Below are 21,579 nucleotides of genomic sequence, written 5' to 3' on the forward strand. Positions count from 1 at the left end.
ATGGTAGTAGCTCGTGACACCAAATCTGGAACCTTGTACGCCACTGCAGGGTGTATAAACATGGCCATTGTTCCTGAAGGTGCTTCCGGTTCATGTCTGTGGCACAACAGACTTGGACAAATGAGTACTAAAGGAATGCTGGTTGCAAAATGAGCATTAGAGAGTCTGAAGTCTGTTGATATGGGTCTTTGCGAGAGCTGTGTTATGCGCAAACGGAAAAGAGTAAGCTTCACAAAGACTCCTAGAGAGCCAAAGAAAGTGTGGTTGGAAAAGGTCCATACAGATGTTTTGGGACCATCTCCAGTATCATCACTTGGAGGATCCAGATTCTATGTTACCTTCATTGATGATTTCAGCAGGAAGGTATGGGTTTACTTCTTGAAGCATAAGCCAGATGTTTGCAACTTTCAAGAAGTGGAGAGCTAAAGTTGAGAATCATACCGGTTTGAAAGTCAAATGCCTAATGTCTTACAATGGAGGAGAGTATGACAAATCAGAGTTCAAGGCATTCTTTGCAGCTGAGGGAATCAGATTGATGAGAACAGTTCCTGGTAAGGCAAGACAGAATGGAATTGATGAGAGGATGCACAGAACATTGAATGAGAGTGCAAGGAGTATGAGGTTACACTGTGGGCTGCCCAAAACACTTTGGGCGGATGCTGTGAGCACAGATGCATACTTGATCAACAGGGGACCATCAGTTCCTTTAGGGTTCATGATTCCAGAGGAGGTGTGGACAGGAAAAGAACTCAAGTACTCACACTTGAGGACTTTTGGTTGCACTGCTTATGTTCATGTTGATCCAGAAAAGAGAGACAAGCTTGATGCCAAGGCTGTGAAGTGTTACTTCATAGGCTATGGTTCAGATTTGTTTGGTTACAGGTTTTGGGATGACAAGAACAGAAAGATCCTGAGACATTGTGATGTGACATTTGATGAGTCTGTCCTGTACAAGGACAGAGAGCAGAAGGTTCAAGAGATTACAAAGCAAGTGGGAGTTGAGGTTGAGTTGGAGAAGAGTAACCCCAGAGATGTCGAAGCAGATATTCAACCAACTCCTACTGAAGAATCTGAAGTGGAGTAAGTTACACCTGAGCAGGTGTTAAGGAGATCATCCAGATCCATCAGGGCACCAGATAGGTATTCACCTTCATTACACTATCTATTGCTGACTGATGAGGGGGAACCATAGTCTTTTGATGAGGCCCTACAGGTGGAGGATTCGATCAAGTGGGAGCAAGCCATGGATGATGAGATGAGGTCACTTGAGAAGAATGACACATGGGTGTTAACTGAGCTACCTGCCGGGAAGAGAGCTTTGCTGAATAAGTGGGTGTTCAGAATAAAGACTGAACCAGATGGCAAAAGAAGGTTCAAGGCTCGTTTAGTGGTTAACGGATATTCACAAAGGAAAGTACAAATTATGCTGAAATATTCTCTCTTGTTGTGAAGTTAACCTCTATTCGAATTCTGTTGAGTACAGATGCATCGGAGAATTTGCATCTAGAGCAAATGGATGTAAAAACAACATTTTTACATGGAAATCTGGACAAAGAGATCGATATGCAGCAACCGAAAGGATTTGTTGTTCCAGGCAAGGAACACATGGTGTGCAAGCTCACCAGAAGCTTGTATAGACTAAAGCAAGCACCAAGGCAGTGGTACAAGAAATTTGACTCCTTCATGACCAAGAGTGGATTTTGCAAAGCTGAAAAAGATCCTTGTTGTTAGTTCAAGAAATAGACTGATTCATATGTCTTTCTACTCTTGTATGTGGATGATATGTTGATTGCAGGATCTAGTATGAGTGATATTAACAATCTGAATACAAGGTTGTCTGCGACATTTGAGATGAAAGATTTGGGTCCAACAAAACAGATTTTTGGGGATGAAGATTTCTCGGGATAGATCTTTTGGCACTTTAAATCTATCTCAGGAGTTGTACATTGAGAAGGTGCTGATCAGATTCAGGGTTAATGATGCTAAACCCAGGACTACTCCATTAGCAAATCACTTTAAATTGTCAAAGGAGCAGTCACCCAAGCCTGCCGAGAAGCGTGATTACATGTCACTTGTTCCTTATACTTCAACAGTTGGTAGTTTGATGTATGCTATGGTCTGCACCAGACCTGATATAGCACATGTAGTGGGAGTTGTTAGCAGGAACATGGCGAACCCTGGGAAAGAGCATTGGGAAGCTGTGAAGTGGCTTCTGAAATATCTGAGAGGTACATCCAGTGCTTCACTTTGTTTTGGCTATGGCAAGGTGACTCTACTGGGTTTTGTGGATGCTGATCTTGGTGGGGATGTTGACTCAATCAAGAGTACATCTGGGTACATTTACAGCATAGGTGGAACAACAGTGAGTTTGATGTCCAGACTTCAGAAGTGTGTGTCTCTTTCATCTACTGAAGCTGAGTATGTGGCAATAGCTGAAGCTGGGAAAGAGATGATATGGCTGACAGATTATCTTGAGGAATTGGGCAAGAAGAAGAGCGAGAAGATTCTTTACTCAGATAGCCAGAGTTCCATACAGTTGGTGAAAAATCCAGTCTATCATTCGAAGACAAAGCACATCAGAAGGCGATACCATTTCACTTGCAGGGCAGTGGAGGATGGTGATATGTGCTTGGAGAAGATAGAGGGCGCAAAGAACCCGGCAGACATGTTGACAAAATGTGTTGATGTTGGGAAACTGAGGTTATGTAAAACCTCGGTTGGTCTTCTCTAGTTGTTGCTATAGATGTTGTGGTGCGGTAAAGATGTTGATGATGAAGAGATTTTTTTTTGAGAATGTATTTTTTGGATGACTGAGTCAGTCTCCAAGTGGGAGAATTGTTAGGTAGTGGAGCCTGATTAATTTTAGGTTTTCCTATTTATTCTCTATTTTAGATTTTCCTATTTATTCTCTATTTTAGGTTTTTCTATTTATTTTCTGTAACCAAAAATACTCTGATTTATTAATATAAATATACTTCACCTCTGTGGAAGTTTACTCATGGGGTGTTACCATGAAATATTGGGTTTTCTCTTTCTCTCTCTAGATCTCTCATCTCTTTCTCTTGAAAGTTCTTGTGTTCTTCATTCATCTAGTGTGTGTGCGTGAATTCGATCCTAACACTTTTTACTCTTCTAATTCCAGATCTTCTCTTCTTCTTTCTATAGATTCGAGACTCGATTTATTTTAGTTATCATAGAGTAGTTCAGTTTTTCAATTCCTTGTAGTCAATATCCTATTTTTGTATTTAATAAAATCAGAAAATTGTCCCAAAGCACACATTTCTACTCTTATTTGTGAACTACAATCAAGTCTTATTGAGATCTTGACAATTAGTATCAGGAAACATATATGCGACCCGTGTGGTAGACAATGGGTGACGGAACAAGAACTATGATGGTGATTGAATGGTTAGCTAGACATGATTAGATCTTAACGGAGGTATTGGCTATTCAACAGGAGATTCTAAATACACGTACCGGGATCCAATAAATGTTGGAGTTGATCCTTGATCGACTAATAATTCTCGAGAGAATACCTAATCAAACCCATGGAGAACACCAACAAGGAGACAACATACTTCCTAATCCGGCTTAGGATCAAAGGCCTAACACACTTAAAATGGTTCTAATTCCCCCTCCTAAGTAGAAGTCACATAGTTTTGAAGGACATGAACCTAAATTTTGGCTGCGAAAGTGTGAAAGGTATTTCAACTTTTAAAGAACGCAGGAGCATTAGAAAGAAGAAGTTGATGCCTTGTATTTTAATGGGTTAGAAAACACTTGGTATCATTCTCTAGTATTTAGTAGAGGGTTGGTTAATTGGGTGGATTTCAAGGAAGAGTTGATAAGTAGGTTTTGAAGATGAGTTTCTGGATGACATTGTTGAACAGTTGAACAAGCTAGTTCAAACAGTATCAATAGATGAATTTCTCGGGAAATTTGAGGACCTTAAAGCTATAACATCTCACAAATAGAAACAACTAGAATAGGTTAAAATCTGGAAGTATTTATTTTGGAGAGAATAAGAAAAATCTGGAAAATTGACTAAGTGAAAAAGTGAGTTTTGGCCGTTTTAAAACGCTCAAAACTTCTAGCTCAAGAGAAGTCAAGGTTAGTCTTTTATATGGTTGTAAAGACGTGAAGAGATCTTTTTATCGCTGCTGATTATGCAAAAATCCAAGGTTGTATGAGGGAGATATGCTTTTCGGAAGTTGGATTGCTGAGCTGAGGAAAATCCCATCCAGATTTGGGAAGGGCAAAATTGTCTTTTTCTTACCCAATTATTTTAATTCATTTTGGGTAATAAATTGGGTTCTAAACTGATTTCATTCAGTTAAAGCTTTTAGAAAACAAGTTAGGGATTTGAGAGAAGAGAAAAGAAGAGGAGAAAAGAGGAGAAATGAGAAAAGGAAGCAAGAACATTCAAGATCGTCGAAGTCCGGCTTGTGGAAATCATTGGGGGCGATCCCTAAAAATGTTTGTGAGATCTTTCTGTGTTGGGTTATTTCAACCCACACACCAATTTGATTCAATTCATAAAGTTAGAGTATATTGGATGATGAAAATTGATATTTTTATGAACAATTATCAAATTCTTGATTTAATGGTTAGAAACATGTTTTAGTTGATTTGATTCGTATTTCTCGGCTGCTTTACGAAATCTTAACTATTGGATATTGAGTATATTAGTGATACTAAGTGTTATTGGGAAGATCCATTGAAGATTGGAAGGTTTAGAGTTGAAAAACAGAGAAGAAAAGTCTAAACGCGCATTTGTAGGGCCTTGAGGCGTTGGACCTCATATAGCCCCACAAGACAGTGTCTGTCCATAAGGGATTGGGGCGGCGTGCCGTACAGAGCACCCCAACTTGGCCTCTGAAGTTTTGGTCCTGGCTCCCCACGTGTCACAGAGTTCTAAGGACACCAGTTAACCCCATTCAGTCCCCATCTTTTCGTACTCGTTCCTAAGTGATGTACCATATTTCATAGTTGATACCAACGCTCTAAGGTACATCATCATGAGATCATCCATAAATATGAGATCATGAACCTTTAATCCATAATCCAGTTCAAGGAAAGTTAGGATCAAAGTCCAAGAAGCTAAGAGTTAAGTGTAAAGGTTAACAAGTAAGACAATGTAAAGTTTCTTAGAGTTCCAAAAGTCCTATTTAAACATTTTAACTTCGTTCACGTCTCAAGTTAAAGAAAGGGTAAAAGCTAAAGTCTTTCCTTCAAGATTTGTAGTTCATATTTTTTATAAATATAAGGGAACTAAGTATTTCCCGAAGAGTCATTTCAAAACACAAGTTTTAAGCTAAGTAAAGAGTAAAGAGTAAAGAGTTACTTTGAAGTTCTTTTCTTCAAACTATAGGGGGGGCTAAGTATCCCCAAAGAGATTTTGAAATGTTTTCACATTTAAACAAGGAAGCTAAGTTTTCCAAAGAGACTTAGGGCTAGTTTTCATAAAAGAGTTATAGCTTTATAAAATGAATCAAGCACAGAAACTATGATTTCCAAGAGATTTTTAAAGCTATGTTTTGCGCACTAATATCAAACCACAGAATCAGTATGTTTTAAAAACATAAGATCCAGTATATTTTTGGGAGTAGTATTGAGCACCGATTTAGGGAAGCGAGTTTCATATCAAGTCTTTAGGAAAATCATGTAGCCATCATGTGTAGAAAGTCATACTTTTTAGATGAATCCTTTTTATAGTTTACTAGTGGATCCATTAGGCAGTTCAGGTCCTTTATTTGGCTTAAGATGGTCCTTGACAGCGTCAGTTAAAATGGTTTATCATCACTATGACTATAAATGATAGTTGTCGCTTAGAGAAACTCCCATAGTAGTAGTTGCATGGTTCCCAAAGAGGTTATGCCTAGTTGAATGGGGGTATGAAACTTCATTCATGCATTGCACGAGTAGAATTTTAGAAAAAGCATGATGTATTTTCTTTATTATTATTATTATTATGAGTTCACATCAATTTTTTTTGTATTTTTACGTACATTTTAGAATTAATGAAATCTTTTCATATAAAGAGTTGAATACCATGTCTTAAACACCTTTTCTTTTATATTTCACATGTCTCTAAACTTCTATATAATGAAATGAGTAGTTATAATGAGTTAGTTATTAATGAGATGAGTAGAAGCAAGATAAATGTTCTTTCTTAGTCATTATCAAGCCTATGTTGTTTTATCATTCCAACTGACATAATCGTATATTCAATGTAATGATTCCACTTGGCTTTCATCGTATTATGATGCAGACACAGGTAACTAGGATCTATATTCCAGCACTTCGTTGAACCATACCAAGTTCCAGCGTTAGCGGTGAGCCTCCTTGCATTCCGGAGGACATCATTTTTCATTGATTTATTAGTTTAGATTTTAGTATGTTGAGAGGTATGGACTAACATCCCTCTAAATTTGTTTAGAGTCTTCGTAGACAATAGTACATCAGTTTGGAGTTGTTGTCAGTTTTTGAGACATAAATGCCATAATGGCCAGATTTATGAACTGAAGTACTTTCCTTTTAAAATTTCTTATTCTTGTTTAAGTTGAGTTTAGTCTTTCGGTGACTTAAGTAATCCATGCCAAGGGTTTGCTTGACGGCCAACAATGGTCTTCAAGTAGAAGTTCCGCCCAGGGCGTAGGCTCGGGGCATGACAAAAGCGCAAATGCTTATGAGGAATCCATACCTTAATGATGCACACTTCTTGTCTAGTTTTGTGGGAGAATTAAAGAAGGGAATCAGATTTGTTGTAAATATGTTCAAACCAACTACTCTAAAGCTGGCAATTGAAAAAGCTAGAATGCAAGAGAAGGCAATTGAAGTTGTTCAAAGGAGCAACAAGGTTACCATTAAACCTTCTAATACTATAGGCCAGAGTTGTCTTCCCAAGGCGTTACGAAGCTCGACCAGTGGACCTAATGCTTTTTAAACATAGTCCTTTAGTTTATGAGTACAAAAAGAGCAATAGGATGTGTTTTCTATATAGAGACACGTACAACATAGGCCAGTGTAATGTAGGGAACCAGTGTAGACCAAAGCAATTGAATTGGTTAATCGGAAAGGTAAAGACTGGTGAAGAAGTATCTTCGGAGGTGGAGGACCCTTCCTACACTATTTTAAGTATTGAAGGGGAGATAGAACAAGAAGTGCAAGAAGTAGTTTGGTTGAATGCATTCACAGGGAACAATCAAGGGGTCAATACTATACTGGTGAGTGGTACTTTGAAGAATACAAGCCTCACTTTGTTGATTGATTCAGGAAGCACTCACAACTTTGTTGATCAACACACAATCACCAAAGCAGGTTATTAATCTAGTTATTTTGCGCCAGTAAGAGTCACAGAAGCTGATGGTAACTATGCCATGTGCATATCTAATTGCAAAGGGTTTAAGTGGAAAATGCAATGGAGGTCCTTCCAAGAGGATTTGCTTATTACTCTTGTAGGTATGTGTGATATTGTTTTGGGAACTACTATATGAAAAAGTATAACCCAACCAAGTTTGATCACGAAAAAAAATTGTCACTATTGCCAAGAAGGGCAATAAATTGACATTGAAGGGCATACCTGAAGAGAGTAGGTTGAACATGACACATAGTGATTCCATAAAATAGTTTTTGAAAAAGGGCCATGCTTTAATTGTTCATTTGTTCATGATAAGCACAGATACCCAAGGTGATCACGAAGTTGTGGATAAGACTATTCAAGCCATTTTAGATTGGTTTTAAGGAGTGTTCGAGGAGCCAAATTTATTGAATCCTATCGAGGCACTTGATCATGCAATTCCTCTCAAACCAGGCATGGTACTAGAAAACTGAGACCTTACTGATACAACTATTACCAGAAGAATGAATTGGAGAAACAAGTTACTGAAATAATCAATCATGGGCATTGTCCGACCTAGCCAATCTCCATTTTCATCAACGACTCTTTTAGTAAAGAAGATGGATGGTTCCTTGAGGTTTTGTGTATACTATAGAGGACTAAATGACATCACTATAAAAGAAAAAATATCCTATACCCATAAAGGATGATAAACTGGATGAATTGTATGATTTTGTCATCTTTTCAAAAGTGGACCTTAGAGCTGGTTACCATCAAATTAGGATGAAGGCTGACGATATCCATAAAAATACTTTTAGGACCCATTTGGGTCACTATGAATTTAAGGTGATGCTTTTTTGGGCTATTTAATGCTCATGTGACATTTCAGGCCTTGATGAACCAGGTTTTTCAACCCTTCCTTAGAAAATTAGTCATGGTATTTTTTGATGATAAAGTTATTTATAGTATATCATTAAAAGATCGATTGGAACACTTAGTTGTTGTTTCTGATACCTTGAGTGAGAACTCCTTATATGTTAAAAGATTGAAATGTTCTTTCGGAGAACCTAAGGTTGAGTACCTAGTTCATGTTGTTACTGGAGAAGGAGTGACTACTAATCCTTCTAGAATTCAAGAGATGCTGGGTTGTCCTACTCCTAAGTCCTTAAAGGACCTTAGAGGGTTCTTGGGGTTAACAGGGTATTACATGAAGTATGGAGCTGGTTATAGTACGATTTTCAGGCTTCTCACTAATCTATTTTAAAAAAGGATGCTTTCAAGTAGAATGATGAAGCTAATTTGGCATTTTCAACTCTCAAGTCGGATATATCCTCAACACCAGTATTGGTTTTACCTGATTTTACCAAGGAGTTTATTGTAGAGACTGATGCTAGCCATAATGGCATTTATGCTGTTTTTAGACAAGAAGGAAGACCAATAACTTATTTCAGTAAAGTACTAGCACCTAAGAGCAAAGAGAAATCTATCTATGAAAAGGAATACACGGCCCTGTAAAGGATCCTAAGATAAGAAAGAACATATCACATGAAATTGAATGGATAAATGGAACAAAAAACTATTTTTTTTGAACTTCCATATTGGAAGTGTCTCTTGTTGCAACATAATTTGGATGTTATGTATATTTTAAAAAATGTACGTGATAATATCATGGGGGGAAATATGAATGTCAAAGGAAAAACCAAGGACAATTAAAACTCGGTTAGACTTGCAAGAGATGAATATTAGGTCAGAATTGCACCCTATCCAAAGGGGGGAAATTTGACGTTCCAACAGCAAGCTACTCATATTCTTATGAAAATAAGCACAAATTTGTTCCTTTTCTTAAAGAATATTAAAGTTCCTGATGATTTTTATCTACTATTTCTCAATGTGTGAATCTAAATGATCACAAGATATCTAGATTGAAAAATCATGATTATCATATTATGTTGCAACATCTACTCCCTATTTCACTTCGTGGTATGTTGTCTAAAGAAGTGTGTGAGCCACTGATTGAATTATTTATATTTTTAGTGTTCTTGGATCAAAAGAGTTGAGAATTGATAACTTGGAACATATTGAAGCGCAAATACCCATAACATTTTGCAAGTTAGAAAAGGTCTCCCCTCCATTTTTTGATGTCATGGTGAATTTACCGATTCATTTAGCTAATGAAGCTTAAATTTCTGGACCGATTCATTATCAGTGGATGTATCCTATTGAACAATGGCTGCATAAATTTCATTTTTAAAATTTCTGCACTGTTGCAACATTGCAGCCAGCTCAATTAGTTTATGCTAGCTCTGTTTTATAATTTCTGCACTGCTAAAAAATTGCAGCCAACTGCTCAATTTTGTTATGCTAGCTCTGTTTTAATATTTTTGACACTCCTTCAACATTGCAGCCAGTTTCTCTCTATTTTAAAACTTCTTCACTACTGAAAAATTACAGTCAGCTGCTCATTGGCCACATTACTATTCTACTTGCAGGATCTGGACATGTACAAAAAACAGTTACTCAATTTCACTCGAATACTCTCAAATTTCTATTTTTGTGGCTTTTCAATATAAAAAACAACACAGAAAATAGAAAAAATGGAAGAATGTTATTTAAGATGTAATACAAAATATGACCTTGCCTAGGCTATTATTCGCCATGAACTCATATCTACTCCATTAATGGAATATCCCAACAACTTGGTAAGGTTACGATGTTGTACATTTGCTATTAATTTGACTTCATTCTCGAACTCAATATATCCTTGTCGTGAAGTCACGTCTTGCTTCATCCCTGTTATTTCTACTCATTCTCTAATACACCCTACAAATTATGTACATTTGGGTGTTAATTTTGTTGTCTTAGTTATTATAAATATGCACTTTCATGCATCTTGAAAATAAATGATAACCTTATAAACATTGTCAAAACCATCATGCCCTATCTTATTAGACATACACATTTTTTTATAAGATTGGGCATGATGGCTTTTGCAATATTTATAAGGTTATTATTTCTTTTCCACAAGCATAAAAATGCATCTTTACAGTAACTCAAACAAAATAATTAATACCCAAATGATACATAATATTTGTAGGGCGTACTAGAGAATGTAGTAGATATAGCAGTGAAGAAGCAAGACATGAATTCACGCCAAGAATTTACTGAGTTCGAGAATGAAGTCAAGTTATCAGCAAAGCTAACATCGTAATCTGACCAAGTTGTTGGGATACTGCATTAATGGAGTAGAAAAATTCCTAGTGTATGAGTTCATGTCGAATAATAGCCTACAGAAGGTCATATTGGTATGACATCTTAAATAACATTCCTCCTTTTTACTATTGTTTATGTTCTATTGATATTGAAAAGACAAAAAATTGGGTGTATTGGACTGAAATTGAGTAACTGCTTTTTGTACATGTCCAGATCCTACAAGAAGGGGTACAGTTACATGGACAATACATATAGTAGCTGGAAACAAATGATAAAACTGAGAGCTCGCTGCAATTTTTAAACAGTGCAGAAATCGTAAACCAAAGCTAGTGTAATAAATTTGAGCAGTTCGTTGCAATGTTGAAGTAGTAAATAAATTTTAATGCCGCTTTGCAGAAAAATAAAAAATAGAGCCAGCATAAAAAATTGTATGGTTGCAAAAATGTTCTACAGTCGAGGCACCTTAGCTCGTCTCCTCACCTAACCAACTTTGTTTAAACAATTTAAGATTTCAAATTAACTCTAACTATTCTTTGAACATTCAGTAACTTTGCATACAACTATAGACAACATTGCTCAAACAACTCATGTTCCTATATAAATATAGACGAGTTTTTCTCATCTTTTGGAAATACCACTTTCAATAAAAATACTCTCAATACAAAAAATGTCTCCCGACTATTGAATCCATGGTATCAAAAATAATGTTTTCTTCTAAATTGTTGTCATACAGAATTAGACTGCAACTATTATAGAGTGGCATGTCAATGGTGACAACAATATGCAAGCCTAAGACAAATATATATATACAAACAAGGCGTCAATTGTAAGAAATACGAAGTCACTGACTCTAATTAACAAGATTAGAAGAAGATTCATTTTCAATATTTTATCTTATTCTACTGCACAATTAACACAATTAGAAACAAGTTTGTTATTCCATTTTTTTTTAAGTTTACTTTTTTGACTGGGAATATTACTTTTATACGGAATACCTCGTAATTATGCCTTTTGGTATCACCATGGAGAATGTTTGGTTACACCATTATAAGAATCATAATGAAAAAATGAAGACGAAGAACAAATGGGTGAGACAGTAGAAGAATGTGAGAGTGAAGATGAAGTAGAAGAGCTATTGAGAGATTTGTATCCTAATCTTGACCGACAAATTACACATACTGATTGCGATGACTTACTTGAAGAGGAACCAAATGTTGATTTTTTTTTGCATCCTATCAAAGGTTTTCGAGTTGTCATTATACTAATAAGAAACCTTAAATGATTTCCTCTTTGATAAATTGCTGCATATTAAAAGTATGGGTCGTTGGAGTAATGCATCATTTACAATGCTATTGAAATTTTTGAAAGAGGTGTTGCTGCTTGATGTGACCAACTTGCCGAACTTATATTATGAGTCAAAGAAGATAATTCAAGAACTTGGGATTTCATACAAAAAGATTGATGTGTGTACTAATGATTGCATGTTATATGGAAAGGAGGATATCTTAGTTGATTCTTGTAATGTTTGAGGTGCGTTTAGATGAAAAATAAATACACATTGTGAATAAACAAGGAATAAGATGGTAAAAAATAACATCAATGAGTTTACACTATTTTCCTTTGAAGCCTAGACTTTAGAAATTGTTTATGTCTACAAAGGCATATACTCTAATGACATGGCATAAGGATAAAAGATTGATGATGGAATAAACAAACATCCGGTTGATTCAATGGCATGGAAGTCATTGATGAACTTCATCCTTTATTTGTTGTTGAGCCTTTAAATGTTTGACTTAAACTTGATGGTGATTGATTTTAACCACTTCGGAATGCAAAAGCCTCACACAACATTTGACATGTGGTTCTTATTCCTTATAACTTACCACCTTGGTTGTGTATGAAGCAATAAAAATTTATTTTTTAAATGCTTATTTTGTGTCCAAATGGTCCAGGATATGCAATTGATACATATCTTCAACCTTTAATAGAGGAATTGAAGGAGTTGTGGAAAATTGGTATTAAGACCTATGATGCATCAACTAAATAAAATTTTAAGTTGCATGCTTCTTTATTATGAACCATTAATAACTTTCCGACATATGTAAATTTATCAGGATGGAGTACAAAAGGAAAATAGGCATGTCCATGTTACAATAAAGACATTGCCTTAATTTGATAGGCTAATGGTAATAAGCAATGTTTTATGGGTTATCGTGTTATATTTCTCAGAATCACAAATGTAGAAGTGAGAAGAAATCATTTGATGGTAAACCATAGAAAATGTCCCCACCAAAAGTGAGTTCCGGTATTGAGACACTTAATCAAATGCAAGATCTTGAAGGATTACAGTTATCAAAGGATCCTAAGATAAGAAGAAGATATCACGTGAAAATTGAATGAACAATTGGAACAAAAAAAGTATCTTTTTTGAACTTCAATATTGGAAGTGTCTCTTGTTGCTACTTAATTTGGATGTTATTTATATTGAAAAAATATATGTTATAATATCACGGGGATAAATATGAATGTCAATGCAATTCCAAGGACACAATTAAAACTCGGCTATACTTTCAGGAGATGAAGATTAGGTCGGAATTGCACCCCGTCCAAAGGGTGAGAAATTTAACGTTCCAACAGCAGGCTACAGATATTCTTATGAAGATAAGCACAATGTTTTGCCTTTTCTTAAAGAATCTAAAAGTTTCTAATGATTTCATCTAATATTTCTCAATGTGTGAATCTAAATGATCATAAGATATCTGAATTGAAAAGTCATAATTATGATATTATGTTCCAACATCTACTCCCCGTTGCACTTCGTGGTATGTTGTCTAAAGAAGCGTGTGAGCTGTTGATTGAATTATTTATATTTTTAGTGTTCTTGGATCAAAAGAGTTGAGAATTGATAACTTGGAACATATTGAAGCTCAAATACCCATAACATTTCGAAACATAGAAAAGGTGTCCCCTCCTTCATTTTTTGTTATCATGGTGAAGTTACGTATTCATTTAGCTACTGAAGCTTAAATATCTGGACTGATTCATTATCAGTGGATGTATTCTATTGAATGATAGTTGCATAAATTTGTACTGTTGCAACATTGCAGCCAACTGCTTAATTTTTTTTATGCTAGTTCTGTTTTAAAATTTCTTTTATATGAGAAATTGCAGCGAACCGGTCAATTTTTTTATGCTAGATCAGTTTAAAATTTTTGCCACTTCTGTAACATTGCAGCGTGTTGCTCAATTTCTTATACTCTCTATTTAAAACTTCTGACTGTTGAGAAATTACAGCCAGCTGCTCATTGGCCATGTTATTATACTCCTCCTTGCAGGTCTGGCAGAACGAAAGACTTGAAGCGGATAGCTGGAAACTGGCATTTCCACTAGATATATCTCAATGGCTGCAAGGGCTTACCTTGGCGCTCCTACTGTTAGAACCCCAATTGACAAGGGAACTCTAGTGGAAGACCTTAACACTTCCACTGCCCGAATGCCTTATCAATCTAGAAATGTACAGAACACAGTTACTCAATTTCACTTGAATTCTCCCAAATTTCTGTCTTTTCAATATAAAAAACAACATATACATTAGTAAAAAATAAGAATGTCATCTAAGATGTCATACTAAATATGACCGTGCATAGGCTATTATTCACTACGAACTCATAGACTAGGAATTTTTCTTCTCCATTAATGCAGTATCCCAACAGCTTGGTTAGGTTATGATGTTGTACCTTTGCTCTTGATTTGATTTCATTCTCGAACTCAGTATATCCTTGGCGAGAAGTCACGTCTTGCTTCTTCCATGTTATTTCTACTCCATTCTCTAATACACCCTACAAATTATGTATCATTTGGGTATTGATTTTTTTGTCTTAGTTATTGCAAATATGCATTTTCATGCTTGTTGATAAGAATTAATAATCTTATAAGCACTGCCAAAGCCATCATGCCCTATCTTATTAGCCATACACATTTTCTTATAAGATAGGGCATATGACAATATTTGTAAGGTTATTATTTCTTTTCCACAAGCATGAAAATGCATAATTACTGTAACTCAGACAACATAATTAATACCCAAATGATACATGATACTTGTAGGGTGTACTAGAGAATGGAGTAGAAATAGCAGTGAAAAAGCAAGATATGACTTCACACCAAGAATTTACTGAGTTCGAGAATGAAGTCAAGTTAATAGCAAAGCTACAACATCTTAACCTAACAAAGTTTTTGGGATACTGCATTAATGGAGAAAAAATTTCTAGTCTATGAGTTCATGTCGAACAATAGCCTACACAAGGTCATATTTGGTATGACATCTTAAATAACATTATTCCTTTTTACTTTTGTTTGTGTTGTTTTGATATTGAAAAGACAGAAATTTGGGAGTATTGAGTGAAATTGAGTAACTATTTTTTTGTGCATGTCCAGATCTTGCAAGACGGGGTACAATAACATGGCCAATAGATATAGTAGCTGGAAACAAATGGTAATCTGTTGAAGGAAGCTTGACAACTGATGGAATACGTCAAAGGAATATGTCCCTCGAATATGGCTGACTACTTGGAGTTTAGAGTCATACTAGGACTAGACTAATAAATCCTAAGCTATGTACGACTAAGCTACTGAATAATATTGGAGTCGACTATGATAGGTTATTTGACTTGTAATAAAATACTACCAATGTAATTATTTGTATTGTATTAGGGTTCCTAGTAGAACTAGAATATGACTCTAGTCTTATACAACAAGCTTGTAACAACATTATAATTATCAAAACATCCTTGATTTTTCATACTTTCGTGATATTTCTACATGGTATTAAAGAGATAAATTTTTCCGCTCTTTAACGTATTAGACCAAAACCAAAACCAACCAAATTATCAAACCACAATGGCCCCTCGTACCAACACTCTTTAGACCTCTTCTCTTTATCATCTTATTTCGTCATGCTCCATTAAACTTAAGACAAGGAACTATCTTATACGGAGGACACAAATGACTTAGTTGATTCATGTGATGAGATTAACTACCTCATTATAGAACCACGTAGAACGACCTATTCCACTGGACAGACTACTAAAAACTGTAACAGGCGAGAAGGGTGCAGAAGACAACAACATTGTTGATGAATGGGAGGAGAAGGATGTGTTACTAAGGAGTTGGATTTCAGGAACCTTGATAGAAGAAAACATGTACCTGATCGTAGGATGCTTAACTGCCAAGGATATGTGAGAATGCTTAGAAGAAGAATATCTTTAAGAAACTAAAGATAAGGAATTCTAGCCCAAGCAACAGCTGCAAAGTCTGAAGATAGGAATCGAAACAATTGACGAATACATTGAGGAATTCAAAGGCATATGTGATGGTCTTGCATCCATTCAAAAGCCGGTAGATAAAGATAGCAAAGTGATTAATTTTGTTGCATGTCTAGGTTTCAAGTACAAGACCTTCAGGATTGTCATGCTAGGTAAGTCACCATATCCTACTCTTAATCAGTTTGTTAATGCTCTCAGGGGTTTTGATATTAGGGAGGATGAAGAAGAAGTGCCTCAAAAAAACCATAACATGGCATTCTCTACCCAAAGAGGCAGTGGAAGAGGAAACTACTCTAAAAAAAAGGAAACAATAACTTCAATTCAAAAGAAAGTGGCTTCAAACCAGTTGGACAAGGAACATGTCCTTATAATAGTAGAAATGGATCAGGTAACAATCCTTCAAGTGGAAGTCATGTAAAGGAAAAGTTTGATGCGTGCCAAATTTATGGTAGGAATAACCATACTGCTCTTAAGTGTTTTTATAGGTGGTCTTACATTTACCAAGCCACGTATGAGCTATCACAAGCATTGGTTGTTACTAATCTACAAAACACTACTGATGACGCCCTGTATGTGGACTCAGGAGCAAGTATCCTTATGACACATAACATAGGTTTCCTAACTGATCTTAAACACTACAATGGACCAAATAAAATAATTGTTGGGAATGGATCAAAGTTAGACGTAAGACATGTTGGGAACATATCTATAACATTTCTAAAGTTAAAAGAAACTATTGTAGTTCCTAAGATAAAAGAAAATTTACTCTCAGTTAGTCAGCTTGCAAAGGATAATTGTTGTACTCTTAAATTTTATGAAACTAACTTTGCTTGTAAAGGAAAAGAGGACAAGTACAATGCTGGCCAATGTATCTAAAAGGAATGGACTCTATTCTTTGGAAAATAACAATATGCCTTGACTACTCTACACGATTGGAACACGTCAGACAACGTGTGGCATACTAGATTAGGACACCCTACTTTGAAGTCTTTAAAAGTTTTGAGTAGTAATAGTTGCATCAATGTTAGTAGTTGGAATAAAATGCCTATTGTTTGTTCTATTTGTCAGTTGGGAAAGAGTTGTAAACTTCCTTTTGATCTGAGAAATAAAATTGAGAAAGAACCTTTATTGACAATTCATTGTGAGTTAGGGGGACCTGCTCCTATCGAATCTTCCAAACATATGAAATATTATGTCATTTTTTTATGATCACACAATATATACATGGATTTATCCACTGGAAAGGAAGTCTTGATTATTTGAGGTCTTAAATTTTGTTTAGAAATGGTGGACCAATAATTTTCTAAAGAGATAAAGATTTTTCAGTGTGATAGAGGTGGTGAAATTATCCAAACAAACTTCATGAAGCATTTGGAAGATCATGGCATTGTGAGATATATTTAATGTCCTAACACACCGGAACGAAATGGAGTTGCAAAGAGAAAACATAAGCATATTGTGGAGACTGTCTTAACTCTACTACTTCATGGTAATCTACCTTTGTTTTTATAGGTCGATACTTTCCTCACTGCAGTATTTCTTATTAATAAATTGCCTTCATCATTCCTAAAGATGGTGACTCCATTTTTAAGTTGTATAGGAACAACCTAATTAACACGATCTAAGAGTTTTTGGGTGTAGATATTTTCCATATAACAAGAGTGACAATAAGTTCAGTCCAAAGACCTACCCTTGTGTGTTCATAGGGTACAACAACTTACAAGATGGATATAGATGCTATCATTCTCTACAAGGAGGGTTTACATATTGAGACATCTTGTGTTTGATGAAAACACATTACCCTATGTATCTCCAAAGCAATCTCAAACTAACATTGATGTCCCACCTCACATTGCTACTTTTGTTGAATCATTCTCTATACTACATGCACATGATAGTTCTGATAAGGGTAAGTACAAGATGCTAGCGCACACATTAAAAGTGATAATGCTGCTACACCTCATGTACTCATTGATGAATAAGAGTATGATAGACCTCTCAGGCACATGAGTTGATGATGAGGAACAAGTTAAAGGTGAAGACCCATACAATAATATTGAAACTCCAGCTGCAGATTTTTAATCTGTTAGCAGCAATGAGGAACAAGTTTCTCTTATAGTCCAACGAATGATCATCATCAAACAACCACTTTAGTTGATGTACCAGTTGACCATCAACCTGAAAGTTCTACACTCCAGTCAACTACATTGGTTAATGTACCAGTTGAGGTACTTCCTGCACCACAAGGGCATTAATTGATCACTTGACACAAGGCGAAGGAACAACACTTGTCACTTGTTGCTCGCAACAATACAAAAATTGTGAGAGAACCAAATACTACTAAGGAAGCACTAAAATAACCTCATTGGCTTGCAAAAATTTAAGAAGAAATAGATTCTTTACATACTAACAAGACATATATTTTACTTGGTTGTCTCAAAATGGGTGTTCAAGACAAAATTAAAGGTTGATGTGACAAAAGATAGATATAAAGCCATACTTGTGGTTAGGGGATTATCGCAACTTAAAGGGACAAATTTTAAAGAAACATTTAGTCCTGTGGTAAAAGCTACAACTATTAGGGTGATTCTATCCATTGCTGTCAGTTCAAAGTGGGAAGTTAGATAGCTAGATATCGAAAATGCCTTTCTCTATGGTTCTTATAAGAGGAGGTGTACATGATTCAACCTTCTTGTTTTATTGATCCCATCATCCTCAGCATGTATGTCTACTTAAAAAGGAATTATATGGTCTTAAACAAGTACCAAGAGCCTGATTTGATAGGTTTGACATACATCTCTTACACCTTGGTTTCATTTGTAGTAAGGCTGACCCTTCCTTATTTACTTTGCGAACTCATGCAGGCAAAATATTTCTCTTGTTATATGTGGATGATGTTATTGTTATAGGAAGTAATCCATCTCATGTCTCAGAGTTGGTTCTACAACTTGGGAAGGAGTTTGATATGAAAGGTCTTGGTCTTTTACACTTCTTCCTCGGGATTGAGGTGAAGGATTTCGAAGGTGGAATTCACTTAAATCAAAGAAAGTATGTTGCTAAGATCTTGGCCAATACTGAGATGACTTTGGAAAATGTTGTATACACTCCTTCTGCTAAAAAACATGGTTCGCATGAAACTGTGGGAAGTTTTGAAGATGCATCTTTTTATAGAATGATAGTAGGGAGCCTTCAATATTTGACCTCACAAGACCTGATATCACTCATGTTGTGAATTTAGAAAGCCCGTTTATGAAAAGTCCAAACACTGAACATCTTCAAGGGGTAGAATGGATTCTCAGTCACATCAAAGGTACTCTACACTTTGGACTCATAATTATTTCACAATCACCATGTAGGTTGTATGACTACTCAGATACTGATTGGAGAAAATGTACCACAACTAGGAGAGAAACTATAGGTTATATTACCTACCTAGGTTCAAATTGTATTTCTTGAACCTCCAAAAATCAGACCACAGTAGCCCGATCGAGTGGTGAAGCTGAGTATAGAGCACTAGCCTCCACTACTGCAGAAATGACTTGGATTTTGTATCTTCTTCATGACCTTGGAGTGTTCCTTCGATCTGTTCCTACATTGTATTGTGATGATATGAGTGCCTTATACATGATAGTTAATCTAATTATGCATGCTAGAATAAAATATGTTCAAATGAACTATCATTTGTTCGTGAGAATGTGGCCAGGGGACAACTTCTTACTCAGTTTGTGAAGTGTAAGGATCAACTAGCTGATATTCATACCAAAGCCTCAACAAAACAGTTTTTCTCTGGTTTTTGTAGTAATCTAGGAGTTAAAGTTCTTCCACTCACTAGCTTGAGGGGAAGCGTTAAAGGAAGCTTGACGACTGATGGAACATGTCGCAGGAACAGTTCATCGAAGCAGGCTGACGAGTTAGAGTTAGAGTCATACTAGGACTAGACTACTAAATCATAAGTTATGTACGACTAAACTACTGAATATTATTCGAGTCGACTAGGATACGATATTTGACTTGTAATATAATACTACCCATGTAATTATTTGTGTTGTAGTAGGATTACAAGTATAACTAGAATATGACTCTTCTCATATATAAGGAGTTTGTAACTCAACATTATAATTATCAATACATCTTTGATTCCTCCATATTTTCGTGAGATTTCTACAAAACTGAGCAGTTGGCTGCAATTTTTCAGCACTGCAGCAATTTTAAAACAGAGAGCAGAAAATATTGAGCAGTTGGCTGCAATGTTGCAGCAGTGCAAGAATTTTAAAATAGAGCTAGCATAAAAAATTGATTTTTTTTTGTAGTGCAGAAAATTTAAACCAGAGCTAACTTAAAAAAGTTGAGCAGTTGGCTGCAATGTTGTAGCAGTGCCGAAGTTTTAAAAATAAAATTTATGCAACTATGCATTAAAAAAACAGCACCAACATAAAAGAAATTTATGGTTACAAAAATGTTCTACAGTCTCACCTTAGCTCGTCTCCTTGCCTAACCAACTTTGTTTAAACAAAGATAAAAGACATAAGGTGACACCTGAAGTAGTCCCGAAATTTCAAACAAGTGTCCTATAACCCCCATAAACAATCCTGAACCGATATTATTACATCATTTTTTGTCCATCTGGCATGAAGAGTATATGCACTTTCTTAAAGAGCCTGAACAAATTAAAAAAACGAATATAATTTTATTTTTACAAGAATTTTACTATAAAATATATATTTTTATTTTTCTTATTATTTTAACTTTTTCTCCTTATTATTTTTTTTCTTTTTTTTCTTCCTTCTTCAAAAATTCATTGTCATCTTCATTAACTTATCACTTTCAATATCACTTTTTATCACAACTCCATCTCTCTTTTATTCTACTATTAGTTTAACACTCTTAAATTTTAAAATTATATCTAGATATTTTAATATATTTCGACCAATGTGATAAACCCATTAGATTTCAAGATAATTAGTAGACATTCTTTAATTTTTTATCCATTTTCTAATTAAACCTTTTCAATGTCCGGAGAATTCTTGTGCTTTCAAAATTATCATTCTAGTTTTGAATTTATATGGAAATGAGATAAATTAAATGATGATACCTTCAAAATTTTGATCTTTCTTAGAAAAATAATTATTTTTGTTATCAATAACTCAACAAAATCGAGAAAATAGTATGATTTTGGAAAGTAAGAAATTTGACCAAATAAGAAGAAGAAAAAAGAAAGAAAATGGAGGGGCTCAACTTGACATAGGTGTGGGGTTAGGTGAGGATGAGAGATGAAGAAGAAATAAAGAAAGAAAATGAAGGAAGCTTGAAAGTTGGGATGGAAGATGAATTAAAATTGAAATGAAATTAAAATAAAAATAATAGAACTAAAATAAGTCAAAAGTAAGAGAATGAAATAAAGAAAAACATAAAATGAAAAAAAAATATTTCAAATTGAATTAACGCATGTCACACAATGATTGGTGTGTGATTACACTTGCCATTCAAAATCTGGAATTGATCTGAAAATGATGTAATAATATATGTTCGGAATAGTTTTGGGGGGTAATAGAATATCTGCATAGTTAAGGTGTCTTTTTGAAAATTCGAGACAACTTCAGGTGTCACTTTATGTCCTTTCTCCTTAAACAAATTAAGAGTTCAAATTTAAATCCAACTATTCTTTGAACATTCACTAATTTTGCATACAACTATAGAAAAAATTGA

General features: G+C 35.2%; 1 protein-coding gene across 1 annotated transcript; it reads left to right on the plus strand.

Annotated features, from left to right (window-relative positions):
- On the plus strand, nt 1-20,162 carry LOC138338908 (uncharacterized). Its single transcript, XM_069289993.1, has 13 exons — nt 1-79; nt 161-303; nt 413-621; nt 1,972-2,155; nt 2,267-2,362; nt 13,885-13,982; nt 14,987-15,044; nt 15,599-15,760; nt 15,842-16,261; nt 16,942-17,014; nt 18,738-18,921; nt 19,577-19,783; nt 20,069-20,162. Exons 1-13 carry the CDS (start codon nt 1-3, stop codon nt 20,160-20,162), a joined length of 2,007 nt encoding a protein of 668 aa, XP_069146094.1.
- The last annotated feature ends 1,417 nt before the right edge of the window (nt 20,163-21,579 follow it).

The sequence above is a fragment of the Solanum lycopersicum genome, chromosome 10, assembly GCF_036512215.1.
Source record: "Solanum lycopersicum chromosome 10, SLM_r2.1".
Taxonomy (NCBI): Eukaryota; Viridiplantae; Streptophyta; class Magnoliopsida; order Solanales; family Solanaceae; genus Solanum; species Solanum lycopersicum.